The 16,282-nt window shown below is 44.0% G+C and overlaps 1 protein-coding gene across 1 annotated transcript in view; it reads right to left on the bottom strand.

The window, feature by feature from the left end:
* The window catches only part of LOC147672863 (ferric reductase 1-like), a 184,475-nt gene that overhangs the window by 141,354 nt on the left and 26,839 nt on the right, over positions 1-16,282 (bottom strand). The window contains exon 6 of the mRNA XM_086947966.1: positions 13,613-13,711. Within this exon, the coding sequence (XP_086804092.1) occupies positions 13,613-13,711 (99 nt within the window). The remainder of the gene's footprint in view (positions 1-13,612; positions 13,712-16,282) is intronic.

The following is a 16,282-nucleotide window of genomic DNA, read 5'->3' as shown; positions in this document are numbered from 1 at the left end:
TTTAAGTTATATATTCTGCACAGTGGCAGTTTAAATTAACAGTTTTTACTAAAGCTTATTTGTGCCAAATAATGTTACGGCACAGCGTGTCCAATTAAGCACTACCACACCTACCAGAATCCATTCCCGCTTACCAGGATATTAGGAGTGTGGGAGAAGCAGCAGGAATCGGGCAAATTGTGCTACTCCGAAGCTGTGAGTGGAGAATGCGGCACCTTTGGTGAAGATGTGCAATGGTCAGCAAGGTGCCACAGCGGTGGGTCTTCAACAGAGCGAATATGCTCTTCCCAGACCTAGGATCATGACGTAATGTCTGGTAGACCCACCCTTCCCTGGAGTGCATGCACATCCTGTGACTCCCATACCAAAAGTATAGCGATAAGTCCAGGCAATGGTAGGCAATGTCCACACAAGCTTAAAAAAGATACGAGTGGCATTATAAAAGACAAACAAACTTATATCAGACAGAAGGTGGAGCCCGTCGACTTTATGTCAATGTAAAGATTGTGGTCGATCTATCTGTGTGTAATTGAATTTGATTGAAACATGGCCATGTGTGTGAGAGCATTGTAAATTAACCTTTTTTTTCCTTTTTCAGCTAGAAGTAGTTAGATTCTAGAGCAGGGGCAATGCCGTGTTTTAGTAAGTTATGCTTCGGCTGTATTTGCCGGGGAGGTACGAGACTGGACGAAAGCCAACCTGCCCCTCCAGATGTAAGTCCCAGTCATGATATGTACTGTAAACATGGGATTGGCCCACTCCTATTTAATACTTTATGGAATAAGTACACCAAAGAATGTGGAACTACAGTGGCCGCTGAAAGGATCTTTTGATGAGAAAAAGATCCAGTATTTGCAAGACCGTCTGTTTGCTAAACGCAGCAGACAGGCCATGTTCGATACTCTCAATAAATGGCAAAAGGAGGCAAAGCGGAGACGTATCAGGGCAGAGAAATTGATAAAGATAAAGCAAGGACAAACTGCGACTCAGAAAGCCATTGCTCATGATAAAAATCAGACTGAGCAAAATATTGAATGTTTAGACAGACAGTTCAGGTTACAGGTAGACAAGAGTTACGTGACTCGAAATGAGGCGTCAGATGAGATAGAGGATTTATTGAATGTTCGGCCTCCGCCACCGTATGCACCTCGGTACAAAAGGGGGTGGTGATGGACGGAGCATCTGAATCAATCAAACACTCACACCCAGTCAAAAGATCTGGGTTTAATCCATCACCGTTCTTTAGCCCACTCTGCCACCCCAGTTCAGACATGGCTATATGCAAATCAGTCTGACCCTGTGCCTCATGGGAAGAGTCCAGCCCGAACTGCCAAGCCATGTCTTCCCTGGACCGGAAACAAGCTTCTGAGGACCGGTTTCTGGCATTCCAGCCGTCTTCAGCCTGGCTTGCTTGAATCCAGTGCAAGCCGGGCTACCCTTATCCCTGACACATGGCAACCCCGGGAACTTCCCGTATAGTTCTGGCAACCCCGAGTCCCATATGGACATCTCAATCAGCTAGTGCGACCCCTGAGGAGAGGGAGCGCACTGCATTGGGGGATCCAGGTGGAATGAACGCTAGGCGACTGTTTACGAGAGCCTCTTTGGGCTATAGTGAGAAGGAGGCTACAGCAGAACAGGCAGTCAAATGGATGCGGAAGGATGTATATACAGTGGCCGATATATGGAGTACCATAAAGGACCTCGAACCGGTTTGCATCAAATGTCCTGGTGTCTTATTGACGCATGGGAACAATGCTTTCAGGATGGATTAGCCCCTCAAATACTGTATGACATCCTGGACAGAGCTCATAAGTTTGATCCAAGTCCGTGGAGGTGTACAAAAACATAGAAACCTTGGTGAAATACCGGGGTAGAATGTTTGTGAAATGTCCCAACTGGGATTTTCAACATCCCATGAGGGAAGTGCATCCTATTTTCCATCCTGAAGTGCCTGAAGCACGTGATGATAACAACCAAGTTACAAGAGCCCGAGCAGATGCACGGTTTCAGGAACAATGGGTATACACACCATGGAAACGAAGCGAGGCCCTTGCTTTAAAATCACAACTGCCTGACCCTCGTAAGAACCCCACTGCTTACTATAAAGAACTAACGGAAGCTGCTGCATCGGCTGTGATGACCTTAGCAGATGTCGAACTGTTTTTCGGATTGCTGGTTCCCGTAGACATATGGCAACAGGTTCATGGCACTGATCACGCAGCGGAACTAGGAGGGACTTGGACTCAGTTGAAAGACTGGGACCGAGACCGCAAACCTGGGGATAAGCCCAGAGATAAAATTACTACCCTCCCCGCAAAAATAATTGCTTACATGCACACCCTGATACCCCCACGTAAAGTTGATTGGGATAAATTGACCACTTGGAAACGCTTTCGTCTTTCTTCTGTTTACAATTTCTTCACTCGATTTGAGGGTACTTTCATTGATTTTAGCGGGCAGGACCTAGCCAGGGAAGGTGGGGTGCGGTTGTTTGTAAACCGTTTTGTGACCAACTTGATACCGGAAATCTCTGCTCGGCTGCAAGCCGCTGAGAGTACCTGGACTACTTCTACTCCTTCCGTGATATTACGTATGGCCCAATACTATGAGCATAGGGAAAATGAAAGTAAGGACAAAGTGGAGAAAAAGGCGAAGGATCTTAAGACCAGAGTATTGCTGCAGTAAGTTATTCGAGGACAAGGAGGAGGGAGAGGAGTCCGAGGGCCAGTATCTCGAGGGGTGGCGCGGCCACGCCGTTAGGGATAAATCAGTGGCTTATTGTAAACAGGAAGGACAGTGGAGAGCTCAGTGTCCGTTACTGCTTGCCCAGAACGGAGCTGTCCGGGGACGTGGGCGAGGCGGCCCAGACCGGAGCGATATGCGGTGGGAAGAAGTTGCTCAAGGCAAGCCTGAACGAAACCACTTTGATAACCCTCAAGGTAGGCAATACTATAATGAGAATTACGCATTTGGATAACAGGATGGGTATGATCATCCATAGGACAGCCAGGGACAGAGAAGGGGCCAAGTGTCAATCCCAGTCAATCAACAAGGACATTATGTGAAAGGGGAATTGATGGGGACTTCTGAGAATTTTCTGATTGACACAGGAGCAAAGAATAGTTCTGTTGCTCGATCTTTGGTCCCAGGGGCGGCTCTGTCCGGGCAAAATAATGTATCAGTGGGATTTTCAGGATTTCCGGTGGTCCTGCAACTATTGATTCCCCTTTCTGTTGACCTCACATTGTGGTGAGAACTTGTTAGGTTGAAGAAGTTGAATGCGAAAATCTACTGTTCCCCGACGGTGTTTAATTAACGATACAGCCCCACACTGATAATATGAAACAGTGCTTTGCCAAAAATGTACCTCTTCCCCCTGAGTTTGATGCCCTCCCTACTACTTTATGGGCAACTGGGGATGCGGATGTCGGTAAATTAGACATCCCTCCCGTCCATATCACGTTGAAACCTGGTGCGAAATTGCCGCGTATACCCCAGTACAAAATTTCTCCGGCTGGCAAACGACCATTACTCTCCATTATTCAGGACTTGATTGATAAAGGGGTGGTTGAGGAAACAGCTGCTAATATTTGTAACAGTCCTATTCTCCCGATTTTTAAGAAATGCTCCGATTCTGGGAATATTGATGCATATCGTTTTGTGATAGACCTGCGGGAGTTTAATAAGATTGTAGTACCACAGTGCCCTGTAGTAACTGATCTCACCACTATGCTGACAATGATCCCACCAACTGCCCAAAATTTCTCAGTCATTGATCTGAAGAATGCTTTCTTCCGCATTCCCATCCATCCAGACAGCCGGCAGATCTTCGGCTTCTCGTTATCTGGCCGAAGCTTTAGATTTTGTCGTGCAGCTCAAGGCTATACTGAAAGTCCGAGCATGTATAGTCGGGCCCTTAAGGCCCTGTTGGACGATTTAGTGTTACCCTCAGGCAATGTGCTCTTGCAATATGTGGATGACCTGTTGATAGCGTCCGACACTGAGGAGGGCTGTAAGGATGCCACTGTTAAATTATTGCACCATCTGGCAGCAAAAGGTAATAAGGTGTCCCTGTCTAAGTTTCAATACTGTCGACAGGAGGTGACCTACTTAGGTAATCTACTGTCAAAGGAGGGTAGGCGTTTGACTCCTGAACAAATTACTACTATTTCTAACATGTCTGTCCCTTGCACCCAACTTGAAGTTCGTGCTTTTCTTGGCATCACTTCCTACTGTTGCCAATGGATACCTAATTTTTCTCTCCTTGCTAAACCTTTGTTACATTTAACCACTAAAGATGTGCATGAACCTCTTCCTTGGACTGATGAATTTCAGCATTCTTTTGATGCTTTGAAATCTGCTCTTTGTTCTGCACCCGTCTTGGGTACTCCTGATTACCGTAAACCCTTTGTACTATACGTGCATGAGGTCAACGGTTGCTCGCTTTCAGTGTTAACGCAGGGATTTGGTGGTAAGCAAAGGCCCTGCGCTTACTTTTTGGCCACATTAGATAATGTTGCCAGAGCGCTTCCTAGCTGTCTGAGGGCCACTGCAGCTGTTGCGGTGGCCATTCGACAGTCGGAGGGGCTCGTTCTAAATTCTAGCCTGACAGTGATGGTGCCACACGCTGTGGATGCATTGCTAAATAAAACCAAAACACAGCATCTTACAAGTGATCGCCTCACTGGATATGAATTGACACGATTTGCTCCACATATTACCATCATGCGATGTGCCACGTTAAACCCTGCTACGTTGTTACCTCTCCCTTCGAGTGAAACTGCAAATGATGTACATGATAGCATATTCCGAACTGAGGAAGAAACGAAGGGGAGGATTGACCTCACTGACATTCCTCTATGTGACCTCCAAGGGGAATTATATGTGGACAGGTCCTGTTTCAAGTTAGCAGATGGCACAACAACAGCTGCATATGCAAACACCACACTAAAAACGGTAGTTGAGACTTCTCGAGTTCCCTATCGATCAGCCCAAGCTGCTGAATTGGTGGCATTATTACGAGCCTGTGAATTGAGTGAGGGACTTGAGGTTAACATTCATACAGACAGCCAATACGCCTTCGGCGTGGCCCATAGCTTTGGGCGGCTGTGGAGGGAGTGGGGCTTCCTCACCGCTCACGGTCAGAAAATACAGAATGGCCCCTTGGTGTTACAATTACTTGCTGCCCTAACCTTACCCAAGAAATTAGCCATAATCAAATGCAGTGCCCATAAGGCGGTGGTAAATAAAGTAGGGGAGAGGAATGCCTTTGCTAACCAGGTTGCTAAGCAGGCGGCTCAGTCCACAATATCGGCTATGTTTGTAACCTCTTCTGCAAGATTGGTGGAAGAATCTGATTTGTTCAATAATACCATAGAGAGTGTGAGAGAAATACAGAAGGAAGCCACTCCGGTTGAACTGGCACGATGGGAGCAGGAAGTGGGAAGGTTGGATGAAAATAACAGTTGGGTTGATTTGAAGGAAAAACAAAGATGGCTGTTACCCAATGCTTTGGTTCAAGCCGTTGTAACTATGGCTCACGGTCCGGCTCATAATGGAGCTAAAGGTATTTGTGCTTTGTTGGACCCAGTATGGAATATTCCCAACATTCGAAGGACGGCTGCCCATTTGGTCCAATATTGTATGGTCTGTCTACAACACAATCCGGGAAAGGGAGAAAGTGTTTTGAGTAGGAATTTTGCACCTCCTGTTTTGCCGTTTGAAGTACTCCAGATGGATTACATCCATATGGAGCGCGTCAACAACTTAAAATATTTTCTGGTAGTGGTTTGTGCCTTTAGTAAAAGGGTTGAGGCCTACCCAACTAAGGAGAACACTGCTTTGGCTACATACGGGCTGCCCCGTTTGATTTGGTCAGATAACGGGGGACATTTCCATGGGGCTCTTGTTAGACATATCTGTGATGGACTGCAGATACGACAGAAGTTCCATGCAGCTCAACACCCTCAGTCGGCAGGTTTAGTGGAAAAGTATGATGGTATTCTGAAACTAAAAATGGCTAAGATTCAGGAAAGTACTGGTTTGAAGTGGCCCGATACCTTGCCGCTAGCCCTCGTGTCATTACGAGTTACTCCTCATTCACGTTCTGGTCTCTCTCCCTACGAAGTAATTTTTGGGCGACCTGCCAATGTATGGGGAGTGCCCAGACCACGGTCCTTTACCGATGTTGAATATCCTATGTTAATTGATTATCTGTATACTTTGACTGAAGACCTCCGTTCTATTCATCAGCAGGTAGCATCTGTACTGCAGCCTCTGCCAGAGGGTCCTGGACATCGATTGGAACCTGGCCAATGGGTACTGGTCAAGAAGTACGAATGAGACACCAGCCTGGCTCTGAGGTGTTCGAAGCCGTATCAAATCCTTCTTGCCACACGGACGGCTGTAAAGGTGGAGGGGAAGAAACACTGGATCCATGTTTCTCTTCTCAAACGATTACCACTCCCGCTCCCTTATGATCAGCAGCATGCAACTGGAGTTTTGACTCAGGAAAGTGAAAGAGCCACTGCATTTGTTCCTTTATCCGACGCCTGTGAAATAGAGCAAAGGCAAGAAGATGGAGTGACGGGATCGGGCGGAACGGTCCCCAGTGAATCCGCAATTGCCCTTCAACCTGTCACCTATATCCCAGTAAGCAGGGGCTCTGATGAAGTAAAAATACCTTCGGTGCTGTTCTCTGATCAGGAGGTTCCGGATCATGTACGTTACAACCTGCGGCCAAGAAAACATCACGGTACCTCAGATGCCACGGATAGGAGATAAGGAAAGACTTGAATAAGGAGGGTGACAATGGACTGAACTAGTTGAGAGCTGGAACGTTGGTCTTGCGCTCTGTTCAGAAAGAAAGACTGTCACTTGTAAACGGCCAGGTTGTACATTGGATTTCCTGGACGACGACGTTTTTTGTTCTCTTGAAATGAACAATAGGAGTCTGCCTGTGAGACTCTAGACGGACACAGGGAGTAGAGCCTCTCTGGCAGGACGGACTGCTGTGCCCAAGTTTAGCTTTGGAGTTTTAGTTAGGAATGTACCCTTTTGGTCGCATTGTACCTGAAGAAGAACGTCCTTTTGCACCACGATATTTGCCATTTTATGAGCCAATGTTTTCTGCTTGGACCATGCATGTAAAAGTAGCTTTTGTGTTAGTGATAGCTGTTATATTAGCCATTTTTATGAGTATATTTAGAGTATAGATATCCAATGCAAGCCATGATGCTTTCTACCATTGCCCCGCCTGAGCACTTGATGTTCACTTACGCACCGCATAAGGAGAAACATCGCCAGACTTATGCTAAGAATGTATTCGTAGAAATGCTCCACCAAAACCATAGTACTACTAATATGACCGATTGTTGGGTTGTGGACTCTTGCCATCAGTTATGCATAAACATGACTTATTCCTCTCTCTGCCCTTATCCTACTTAGGTAGCTGTGAAGCATGGTTTCAAATGTTCTACTCCATGTATAAACATTATGTGGAAAACCCCAAACAGTACTCGGAGAAAGATTAGAACATGATTCTGGCTTACATTGAAACACACCAGGGGTTCAATCCAGCAGGATATGGGGGAGAGGGATCACTAGACCCAGATGCTTGTATGAATTTGTATGCTACTAATGAAAACAGTACTTGGTTGAAAGATGAACTTTATGATTTTGCTAATTTTAATCATTCTCAGTATTTCCAGTAGTTTGTCACCAGGAACGTTACAAGTGAACACATTATTCCCGTCCCTATCTTGAATACTTCCTCTGCTTTCTGTGTACAAGGAATTGGGCATGTGCAAGTTGGGAATAGTGTCTGTAATTACACCTATAGAATGAAAATTGTCAGCAGTCCTCCACTGTTGACACCACCGAATGTGTATTTTGTATGTGGGGAAAATGCCTACACCTGGTTACCACGGGGATGGGCTGGGCAATGTTACCTGTCTTTCTTGTACGCTCCCGTATACATAGCACCATCAGATTATCACAAAACTCATCAACTTCACAACACGAAAATAGTTTCCAATAGACAACGAAGCCAGCTCGGAATGACTGAGGTTGATCAAACCGATACTTCCTTGCAAATAGTTTACGGATTTTACAAAGGGATTGGTCCGTTTCTGGGGACCGATATTCAATAGTAGAGAAATAAGACGATTGTCCAGGACAGTGGAGAAGGTCATAAATATCACTACTGAGATTATGACAAATATTACAGTAGAGCTTCATGCTACGAGACTCGTTTCTCTTCAGAACCGATTGGTTCTTGACGTTATCTTGGCTGATCAGGGAGGAGCATGTAGGGTGATCGGCAGCTCCTGCTGCGTTTACATTCCAGACTCCGCCCCACGATTCATTTGGCTATTCAGAAATTGCATCGCATTGCTGCGGAAATGCACACTGAGAATGGATCCTGGTCACTCTCTGGTTGGTTTTGGGGGCTTCTATCTACTTGGGGTTGGAAATCATTGATGATAGTTGCTGGAGCCGCAGGTATCCTCTTCACTTGCTGCCTTTGTATGCAATGTGGTCCAGCCTGTTGCTTCTACTGTGCCACCAAATTAACCATGCTTGTCCACTCTCCTACCCTTTCTAAGCCTCAGATGCTCCAACAGGAGATTTGTGAGTTAATGGCCATCGATGAGGAAGTTTTCCAAGATTAATATTTCTCTTAGTTAGCTACATCACGCTAAAAGGAGGGTTTGAGGAACCAAAATCCGAATTAGGCATGGTAAAACACATAATTACGGTTAGAAATTAGCGTGATGTACCTATTAGACTAACGTAGGCGTTCGAGTATTAATAAGCTCACATATGCAATATCGTTGGGATTAACGTATACATTATTTAGCTTTTCGTCTCCTCACTAGCAATATAGTTTGATCCGACGGGCACCATCTTCGGGCCTGGTCCACTTGCAGCATTAGTGGAAATCCACCATTACACTTAGTAAGAGCCGTTCTCCTGAGAAATATTCTGACAAATGTAACAAGCTGCTGCTCCTGCACATCAGACCTGTCAAGGTTGTAGTTGGTGGTAGGCTGGATAAGCACATTCCAGGAGGCGCTGTGCGGACTCTCCTAGAGCTGGCAGAAGGGAGTCACCCTCCTCGACCTTGCTATAACGAGCTGAGCTAAAACTAAGGATGCTTTGTGTGCCATATATGGTCTTTCCTTTGCACCAACCTGTACCAACTTGAAATTTTTCCTTCTTAGGTAACGGTTTCGAAATGTAACAGTATATATGTGATCTGTTGATAATGTACCAGCAGTCGTCTCGGCGGACCTCAAGAGGTTAGGTCGCGAGAAGCTCCTCTGGCAGAGTTTGTTTGTATAATAAAGGATTGGACCTTCTGCACTACCAACCGACTGATTATTGCTAAATGATATCAGGGCTATTTGTAAGTATAGCTCTATTGGGTTGTGATAAATTTTCGGTACTTCACTATTCTGCTGTCTTCTTCCAAACTCCTTTTCTACACTATAAGTCCATGAATGTCTTTATTTTGCATTGTTCCATTTAACTTTTGAGTGATGAGGGAGCAGCCAGCCTTTAAATGATGCACTCCTTAGATTCTTTATTTCTTTAGAGTACCAATGGTATCTCAGCTGTTTGCTTTCCTACCCCAGCACAGGCTTGGTTGCCTTTTAGCTCCTCATTTGCTAAGAGTGGGGGGTCCAATGATGTATTAGAGGCACACTTCTAGCCCTTCTCATGGGCTGCTCTTCCCTTCTGCCAGAACCAGACATACACTGGAAAGTAAGCTAAAAAAAAATCAGGACACATTGGGACTTTTTCTTGAGTCCTTCTGAAATGACTTTTAAAAAGTTGTTATATGGCCTGAATAAGAGATGAACGTGGCTATGCTGGTGGCTTAACCATTTACCTCTGGTTCATTTGGTTCATTTGGTTTAAATGCAGTTGCTTTCATCAAAAGGGAGGGAAGAGGAATTGTAGTCCATTCAGTTCCCCTTAGGAAGTCATTAATTAATCAACAGTGGGAATGGACACTAGTCTCTACAATAACTATTGGTTATTCTTTGACAACCCTCATAGACGCTGACACAATCGGTTGTTGAAAACGTGCGGTATATCTTTTCGTCCGCCCCTTAGTCAAGCGTCAGGGCATAGTCATTGGGTTGTCAAAATAACGTGCTGTATGCCTGCCTCACCCGAGGCAACCTCCAGTTAGTGTAGAAGTGTCCAGAGATAGGGGGACAGATCTCAGGAAGTGATGAATAAAACAAGAGGGGGGTTTTAGGAATTGTAAAAAACGGTAGTTCCCCGTAACAATAATATTTATTCAAAGAAGGGGAGTACCGTTAGATAAAAAAGTAATGGTTATATTAAGTAATTGAGTTACCGGATTACCATATAACTCTTAAAGACAGGTCGACATGTTTCAGCTCACCTAGGGCCAGAAGGTCTATGGAGCTTTCGTCAGGACAAAACACAAAAAAAGGACATAGAAAGTACTCACACTATTAGTGTAGTTTTCAAAGGTTTGTACGAAGTTCTCAATTTGAGATTCCTTCGTAAGTGGTTCAAAGTTCAACATCAGGTTGCAAAAGAGTCGCTAGTAACGCGGTCTTTGCCGCGTGTTCCGAAGCATGTGCTGCTTGTGCTGACTCTGCCCCTGGAAGAGCTAAATGCAGTTGCTGCAATACCAACTCTCTACATCAGTGACGGGAAGAGAGGATTTAAATTACTGTTCTACGCCCTCCCTAACCTTATGCGAGTATACATAGCATGTCCTTTGAATATGCATGTTAGGTTAGGAAGGACATGGCGCTGAGTAGCTCAGTCTTCTAGTCGCGAAGATGTGAAGATGTGAACTCACCCACATAGCTTTCATGATCAATAGCTCTCTTTTCTAGCACTGGGCAGGAGCTCTTGTATCCCCCCATGTATTCTAATTTGGGTAGCCTCATTGTGGAGAGGTTCTTGTCTATGTATTGGCAAACGCTACCTACTCATCCATCACTGCTGAGTCCTAGAAAGATTGTGTTAAGGTGAGCTAGTGAATATTTTAAGTAAGCCATCATATCATAAGATGAAAAACAGGACTACCTAACAAGAAACAATTTGTTTCCTATTTATTGAGGTGTCCGTATTCTTATTGTACCCACAGAGGGTCTAATCTCTTCATTTGGACAGGAGGGCCCGGTGTACTACATCTGATGAGGTGTGGTTGCCTGAAAGTAAGCATGCCAAGTCCTACAAAGGTGACACTGAATGCTCAAGAACGAACATCCATGGAGTCTGGAGCTTCTTCCTCAGGCGACAAAAGCAATAGTCATTTATTTTGTCATCATACAGAATGCAATGCTCCAGTGCATATAGGCTGTTCTCTGCAACAAAACGTGTTTTGCCATTAGAAACAGGCAGGCCCCTCTATAGCACAGCGATTGTGTGAAACATTTGTCGCCGCCATGAATTCTTAGCAGCAACAGCAGTAACCTGATACTAGGTCCCCTCCTCCAAGGGCCGACTCATCAAACTGTAAAATGCTGTGAGATATACAAAACACAGATATGCCATTCATCCCTTTGAATCAGTCAGGGCAGCTCTCCTTAGGAAAAGGAAATGTCAAGCCCCCACCAGGAGTGAGTCTTAATCTCCAACTTGACAGTTTAGAGAAATTTTAAAAAGTGCTTGGTGGAAAGCTCAAATAAATCTAAGCGATGAGAAGTTAATATGGGCCACACTCCAGTCCATCATCTTTATGCTCCCAATGCCATTATAAAATGCAGCAACCATATCCTCTTTAGCCTGGTCTGTGTACAAAATAACAGGGCAGCTTGATCTGTCAGGTGATGACCGTTGTGAACTGGAGCACAAACAACCAGAGACTGGTTCCATCCTTGTTCACACTTCACGCCTTATTACGATGGCAGTCGAGATTGGGATCGCCTGACAAGTAGTCAGAGGTCCCACCCCTAAGGTTATGATGCAACTGCCATGCAGGTGGTCGGAAACAAGGCTTTTTCTATTGTGGCTTGTCCTGTGGCCCCAAAAAGGGCTGCAGCAAATGCCACAATAGAAAACTGGATGTTTTAAACGTCCATTCACCGGTTGCCAAGCGCCATGTGGTGCATGGCCCTTGGTGGATGGATTTTTGAGGGGGCACCACATGTGCCCCCAGGGCCACATAGCAGAGGCCCACAGGCGATGGGGCCCTTTGCAGGGGCCCCCAAAATCCTTTCCGGCAGCCTTTTCATGGCTGTGGGACCACTATGGAAAGGCTGCGGGAAATGGACATCATAATCCCTACAGCGGTGCCTGCGCAGGTCCCACCCCCGCTGTAGGGATTATGGCCCTACAGCCCCCCTATCAGGCTCCTTGAGCCTGTCGCAGGAAGCGGTCTTGCCCACCGCCCTCTGTGCTCCGACCACCAGCATCATAATCTGGCGGTCGGACCGCTGCCCTAGATGTTGGGTCACAGGTTTAGAGGGCCTATATTACTCCTGCATGGGGAGTGGATGTGTCCAAGAGGAGTGGGGGCTTTCTTTGATCCTCTGGAGGAAGGTGTGGTCTGACCTTGGAATGAGACTGGATAGAGGACTAAGCCAGGTCTGAAAAGTCATATTGCTGTATTGAGACACAAAGCACTGTTGATTGCCTTTTAAAGAACGGGCCCTCTGTTAGACAAGAAAGTTGTCAGAAAAGAAGTAAAACCTAGGGGTGCAAGGCACTAACTTGTGCTTAGTTCATTCGGGGACTGACGCCCATTACTGCCGACTTCACCTTGGAGTGGATGGGTGAAAGCCCGGAGGATGAAGGAAGTGATGTGGCTGTGGAAGACACTCAGCTGCCTGAATAACTAAATCTTGAAGATACATATTTTCAACAGATACTTTTTAAAGAACGTTTACTCCTAGTATATAGTAGGTTTTTTAAACGGTATAATCTTCTTAAAACAACACTCTTGTAACCAAATTCTCTAGGAGGAAATGGTTTTATTTATTGCCAAAATGATTGCACTGTTACCCCTGTGTTTTGTTTTTAAGAACCCTCGTCAGTACCTTGCTTTGTTTAATTTTACTTCCAAAGACAGTTGATATTTAAAAAGCATTCCAATTGGTGGTTATAATACCTTTGATTTCTATTATGGATTCCATGTCTTTTTGTGGCAATGTGATCTTTAGATTTTGTTTTACTAGGTTTAGAACTTTTAACATGTATTTATTAATTCTAATAGCATTGCGGACCAAGTCATATATAAAGTTTTCTTAGAGGAAGTCATGTAGTTTAACTTTCCTACACATCCAATAGGAGTGAGGATCAGATGTGCATGGTTTTGCAGACTAATATCAGGCAGAGAAAGAAGAGGTGGGAATCATTCACCATATATCACTTTATTATATTGCATATTTTATTGCCTGGTACAGCACCTCAGTCGGGAGGCACAGGTAACCTGTAAGGATATGTACAGCAGAAATCCGTTGCTTTGAGAAATATCTTACGTTGGGAAATTTACTCTTCTCAAGTTTGTCAGAACATACACAGTCCTAGAACAAACCCAGGCACAGACCAGACTGTAATCTAGCAAATATACATATGTATTCTATTACTTTAAAGCATGCTTTAATAACAATACCTCACTGTCCATGTCTGGATAGGTTCGACCAGACAAATATGCAGCATTTATTTGAATCTGTTGGTCTTCAACTACACATAAATAGGCATCATCCCCACCCTGTAAATAAAAATGGAAATAAAAAATTACCAGAATGAACATTTATGCTTCATACCCTTACATAATACCGCAATTAATGCTGTTTCTGCAAAGTGACAAGGAAACTTCTCTAAGATTTTTCATTTGATTTCACTGAAAGACATCAAATTAGTTTCATAGCATGAAGTTAAATTTTCAATAATCCAGAACCATTATGCACAATATGCTACAAAAATTCAAGAACTAAATTATGAACTTTTTGGTCTTGTAACAGTGATTAGATGCAACAATAAATTGGCGCCACTAAAGACAACCTGCATTATATGACACTGAAGTCCACTGCACCACTTGTATTTAACGAAGTTATGCAACCCATTTGCTACCTTGTATTACATTGTAACAATTTAAGATAAATGGGGCAATCATTGAACATTCAATATATTAAATCTAAAACACACATTTCCTGGAAACTTATATTACCCCAAATATATTACAGATATATTACAAAAAGTGATCTATTGGTTTCTCACAGAAACTCAATTTGTCACCGTTCCAATCTTCATGAGAAGCATGTTTCAAAATCGAATGTTGCAACCTCTAGATGCCCAATTAGTGCAACTCCTGGAGACCTACAGTCTGCCAGTGATACCAAGCTTTTGGCAGGAAGAAATATGTCCTGCGGTGAATTGCTTTCCATGTCAAAGCAACTAATCTTAAACTAAGAACTTATCTTCGTTAGAAACCAACCATGTGAGTGCAAAAGAAATGAAATGTGATCTTTTGTGGCCATTCTACTAGCTACTGAGCGGAGTTTAACATCTCTAAATGAAGTGATTGAGGATTCAGGAACCTATGCAAAGGCGGTGGTACCTCTATCTGCTGGCTGCATCAAGGACACAGACAACATTCCCAAGTTTAGTGGCAGGAATAAAGTCTTGAACTTTCTTGAATGAAATATTTGGCAATTACAAAATTCCTAAAGCCGTCTAGCTTACAGAGGTGAATTAAAGTAAACCACGAGCACTTTGGCATGCAAAACCAGCTTGGGTGAGCTACCACTGCAAACAAATATGTGTAGGCTGCAGCAGAAAATAGAGGGATTAGTATATTTCAAATGAAGGCAAAGTTCAGCCACCTATTCAGATTTTTAGCTACATAAAGGTGGGTTCTTGATCAGTAGTGTACTTGTAGAGACTCCATGTATGGTCTTTACGGAGATGAAACTAAAACGTACTCCTCAGATGCCCCAGAACAGAGGAGGAGTTTCCAACTTTTGACATCAGAGATTAAACAACAACTAAGGCGGCAAATTGTCCTACCAAATGCCCTGTCCATGGTATGAATAGAATGAGATGGTCAATGGTGTGAAAAAGGTGCTTGGAGATCAATAGAAATTACAGGCAATGCTCCGATATGTATGTACAACATTCGCTAGGATGATGCATGCTCAGGCAATGTAAAAAGAATATCAACTTCATTTTCATTCAATATAACTTAACAGGAGTGCATACAGACTGTTAGACCTATTCTAATGGCTGTCAAAGGTACCCAACATTATCACCAGCTTCGCATGCTAATTCGGTTGTTTCTTTCTACAGTTTTGCACCCCCAATTTGTATGCCATCTCAAAAAAGAATCCTTCTGGATTTCTAAATCTGGCATGAGACTGACTTTTATTTAAAACTTCTGTGGGCTCATTTTTTCTTTCAAATGCCCCTAATTTTCACTCTGCCTCTCCTCTCAAAGTCACAGCATGCCTTAATATTTAGATTTGTAATTCTGAAAACTGTCCACATCGCATATCAAAGCTCACAACCTCTCCTCATTTGAAATTTGTACGCGCAAAAACCTAATAATGCCTAATCTGCTCCAGCTTCTCTGCTAACCCCACCACCCATTTGCATAAACTCCTCTAACCCCCACTAATGATCACACCAATTAATCTTCCACAAAGAAACTGGAATAAATACATGGAAAGGCTTGCTTGGGCGCACAAGATTAAACCCAATAACTAACAATAACCAATAACACTGGACTAACCACTAACCGTGGGATCCAAAGCTGTGTGCTTCCCATTCTAAAGCCAGTCAACACCTCGTCCAGGGTATTAAGCGCTATATAAATGCAATTACAAAACAATCGGTTCAAATGTCTGCAATACACAATGGATGAAACCCTACATGGTAATCCTAGCCAACAATTCTGGAGAGGGGCATTCCAAAGGGTCACTTTCAGGATACTTCAAGGGGAACACCACTCGTTTGTCAACTCAAAAATGTATACGTGTGGCCTCCTAGTTCAGGTTAACAGCACTCACTATATTCAAATCTATCTCTGATTGATGGGGTGAACATTGAAATTCCAGAACCAATCTGGCTACGGTTAGTAACAGCAAAAGACACCCGGTCATCGCTTTTGGTAACTGCACATCCACCGAACTGCACATGTAACTCTTCAGCCCCTACACTACAAATGCAGATTTGACTGAGGAACAAGCTCTACCATCTAAAATATAAAACTGAAGGCGGCAAACCATTTTAAAACAATGTGTATTTGACACAAATTATGTTTTAACCACTCAAGCGGAGGCAG

This window comes from Lissotriton vulgaris, unplaced genomic scaffold (genome assembly GCF_964263255.1).
Source record: "Lissotriton vulgaris unplaced genomic scaffold, aLisVul1.2 SCAFFOLD_471, whole genome shotgun sequence".
NCBI lineage: Eukaryota > Metazoa > Chordata > Amphibia > Caudata > Salamandridae > Lissotriton > Lissotriton vulgaris.
The sequence above is the reverse complement of the archived record's forward strand: the minus strand, read 5'-3'. Positions and strand labels throughout refer to the sequence as shown.